The sequence below is a fragment of the Fukomys damarensis genome, unplaced genomic scaffold (genome assembly GCF_012274545.1).
Source record: "Fukomys damarensis isolate Sample0158 unplaced genomic scaffold, DMR_v1.0_HiC HiC_scaffold_37, whole genome shotgun sequence".
In the NCBI taxonomy this organism is placed as follows: domain Eukaryota; kingdom Metazoa; phylum Chordata; class Mammalia; order Rodentia; family Bathyergidae; genus Fukomys; species Fukomys damarensis.
In genome coordinates, this window is record NW_022900949.1 from 51710902 (window position 1) to 51714234 (window position 3333).

Below are 3333 nucleotides of genomic sequence, written 5' to 3' on the forward strand. Positions count from 1 at the left end.
AAAAAAAAAAAAAAAAAAAGACCCGATTTCATGTGTATTCATAAGGGAGTGAAGATACAGAGGACTGTCAAACTATCATAGGCCAGACAGATTTATATGAAGGCAAGTTATCACATTTGATAAAAAAACCCCAATTAGAGGATTACTATTTGTTTACCAAAGGATCCCTTCTCAACCTTTTGGCCAAAATCAAATGTTACCAAAGGCGTTCAAGGCATCTCAGCATATTGATGGTTTATAAATGTTCTAAATGGGACATGAAAGATACAAGAACACTCCAAAACAGAAAAAAGTTAAGATGTGTAATAATTTTCATTTATGCAAAAATTGTATTGTTAAAATACCAAAACAGTAATATATGGAAAATACTCAAAGATTTGCGATTGAACTTAAAAGAGTGTGTGCTGCATGACCCCGTTTAACCTGAACTGCTGGCCAAAAGAAAAACAAACACAATAGAACACTAGAGTGCATATATTTATAGAAACAATAAAGAACATTTGCTGAGAAAGACACTGGTTTGAAAATGAACTCAAAAAGAATTAAAGACCTTCATATTTTTTTTAAACATGGGGTCAGAGGACAAAAAGTCAGCAAAGATCCCACTGGACTGATAAGTTCCTTTTTCTTGTTAGACACATAATGTTTCCCATCAGACAGCCACTGAGTTTATTTCTAGCACTCTCACATGTGGCTGCCTTTCTTCATCTGAGGTCACGAAGAACTTCATTTGATACTAAATGTGTTTTACATTTGGCTAGAACAGGTAAAATCAAAATTAAGAGAAAAGACTTGGTTGAGATTTTCATTTAGGCTGATGAGCCAAGAAGGCCAGGGTATGTCTTTAACTCAGGCTTTCACAACTCAGTAACACTATTATCTGCTATTAGCAAATAATATCATCATGTAGCCTATGCGCTAACTTTATGGAAAAATCTAAGCCTAAGCTCGAAGTTCCTCTCCTTTTTTTCTGTGCGCTAGCTGTTTCCATTATATAGGAAAAACCAATAAACTTTTGCTAGAAATCGGCCAAATAGGAAGTATTTTAGACACTACAAACTTACTCTGCTATTATAGTACAAAAGCAGCCACTGAAAATAAGGTAAACATCTGTCTGTGTGCCAATAAAATTTAAATTATTTACAAAATCACATAACCCAGTCCCTATTAGGTATATGGTTCTCAAGGAGAGGATTTCTTACAATTACCCATTCCTCTTAACCCATGCAGTATTCCTTTTGAGACTTGAACAAAAACTTCAAGTACTGCTAACTATTCACAGCTACTAATTCTGTTTTAAAACAGTTCTGTTGGAAAATCCTCCTAAATGTCACTATGGTAACCACAACATCCTTTTTGGATGAATTATGTTCTTTTTTATTGCTATCACTTCTACAATCCTATGAAAGGAAAAACATCCATAGCAAATTGCTCTTTCTACCTTTACAGAGCAGGAAAATGTAGTCTGGAAAGATCTAGAAGGAGAAAAATTATTTACTTTTTTTAAAATAGAAAAGATTGCTGGTTATGGTGTCATATGCCTATTATCCCAACACACAAGAGGCTGAGGCACAAGGATTGCCACAAGTTCAAGGCCAACCTTAACAACATACCAAGATCTTGGCTAAAAAAAAAAAAAAGTTTGGTATTTTGGAGGCCATTGTACTTTGATAAACAAAGGGTTATTACATGTCTTGCAACAATTATTTTGTCATTTGGATTGCTAACAATAAAGATACATTAATTTAGATTGAACAGTCGTGGATTTGAATTGCCTATGACACATAATACTTATGTAAATTTTCCTTTAAAATTTCTATCACCTTAATTCTCTCATGTTAAAAAAGTAACCCAATTTCAATGAGCTGCAAAGCTTATATATTACATATGCAAAGAGCCTAATACAATGCCTTGTAAACAATTGTTTCAACTTTGAAAAATAATTTTTTAAAAAAATCATCAGTTGTAATGTGATTCTTAATGTCTTTTCAGTCATTATTTAAGTCTACATCTACACCTTGTTTTTGGAGTCTAAGCAACACTACAGTTTTAGAGTTGATCAAGTTTAAGATAATATATTTGAAAGTACATCATAAAGTGCTGTGTTAAATCTTATTATAAAAAAACAACAGATAATAATACCAAGAGGGAAAAAAATCAATAAGAAGTTTTAGAAATTTTGTTGTGGGCTGAACATAACACAAGACTACATAAAATGATAAATTAATTCACTAGAAACCTCACCGAAGATCCAAACCAGCTTCTTTCCAGAGTAAATCCATCAAGCGCAGCATTTGGAGAGTCAACATATCCTGTCGTAAATCTAATGGGGAAAATCTGCTTAATTTTAAATTCTTTGATTTTATGCCTTATAATAATATCAGGTAATTCAATTAAATTGAACTAAAACCATTAACGAACACTGGGTAAAATTTTAATGCTGACATATTTACTATATCAAATAGGCTTACTGATTAGCATTAACCTACAATATTTATTTCAGAAACTAAAAAATTTAAAAATTATGTACCATGTATAAATTACTGTACTAATTATGGATTCTGGAAAACTATCACACTTCATTTGTATTTCACCACATTATCAATTTTTTCCTTTTTATTTGCTTTCAGGAAGTTCTTACAAATCACACAGTAACTATTACAAGGCCACAAAGCTATAATAGTTGAATTTTTAAATTTTTATATCCAAGAGGATTTTCAGGTAAAAGAGTATGTAAAAAGTGCTGACCAATTTTCCCAAAAGAATTAAAAGAATCATACCACAAAGATATATACACACCCATGCGTATAATAACACAGTATGTAATAGCTAAATGTTGGAAACAGCCCAAATGTCCATCAACTGACAAATGGATAAAGATGCGATTTTTTAATACAATAGATTACTACTCTGCCATAAAGATGGACAAGCTTGAGATATTTCTAGCTAAATAGATGCACCTTGAGACCATACTCTTAAGTGAAATAAATTGGACAAATTTGCTTAAATAATGAGTTCTCGTGTGAGAAACTGAAAGTGGAAATAAGATCAGAATGTATAATAGATATTAGGAAATGGGAAGAAAATGTTCAAATGAGAAGGGGAATAAGGGAGGGAAGGAGAAAGGAAAAAGGGAACAAGAAAAAATACAGAAGAAAAAATGGAAACAAAGCTGTTGTATCTGAGGGGAAGAAGGGTTGAAGGGGTGGGGGAGTGGGAAAAAAAGAAGAACGATAACTCATATACAGCTACAAATTTCCTATGATGAGTGTTATTATATATATCTAAAATGTACCGATAAATGTTTTGAAAAAAAAAAAAAAAAAAAAAAAA

The 3333-nt window shown here is 31.8% G+C and overlaps 1 protein-coding gene across 2 annotated transcripts in view; it reads right to left on the bottom strand.

Moving 5' to 3' along the window:
• The window catches only part of Pik3cb (phosphatidylinositol-4,5-bisphosphate 3-kinase catalytic subunit beta), a 119991-nt gene that overhangs the window by 14932 nt on the left and 101726 nt on the right, over positions 1 to 3333 (bottom strand). For both annotated transcript variants that reach the window (XM_010625585.3, XM_010625586.3), the window contains one exon: positions 2245 to 2323. In XM_010625585.3, the coding sequence (XP_010623887.1) occupies positions 2245 to 2323 (79 nt within the window). The remainder of the gene's footprint in view (positions 1 to 2244; positions 2324 to 3333) is intronic.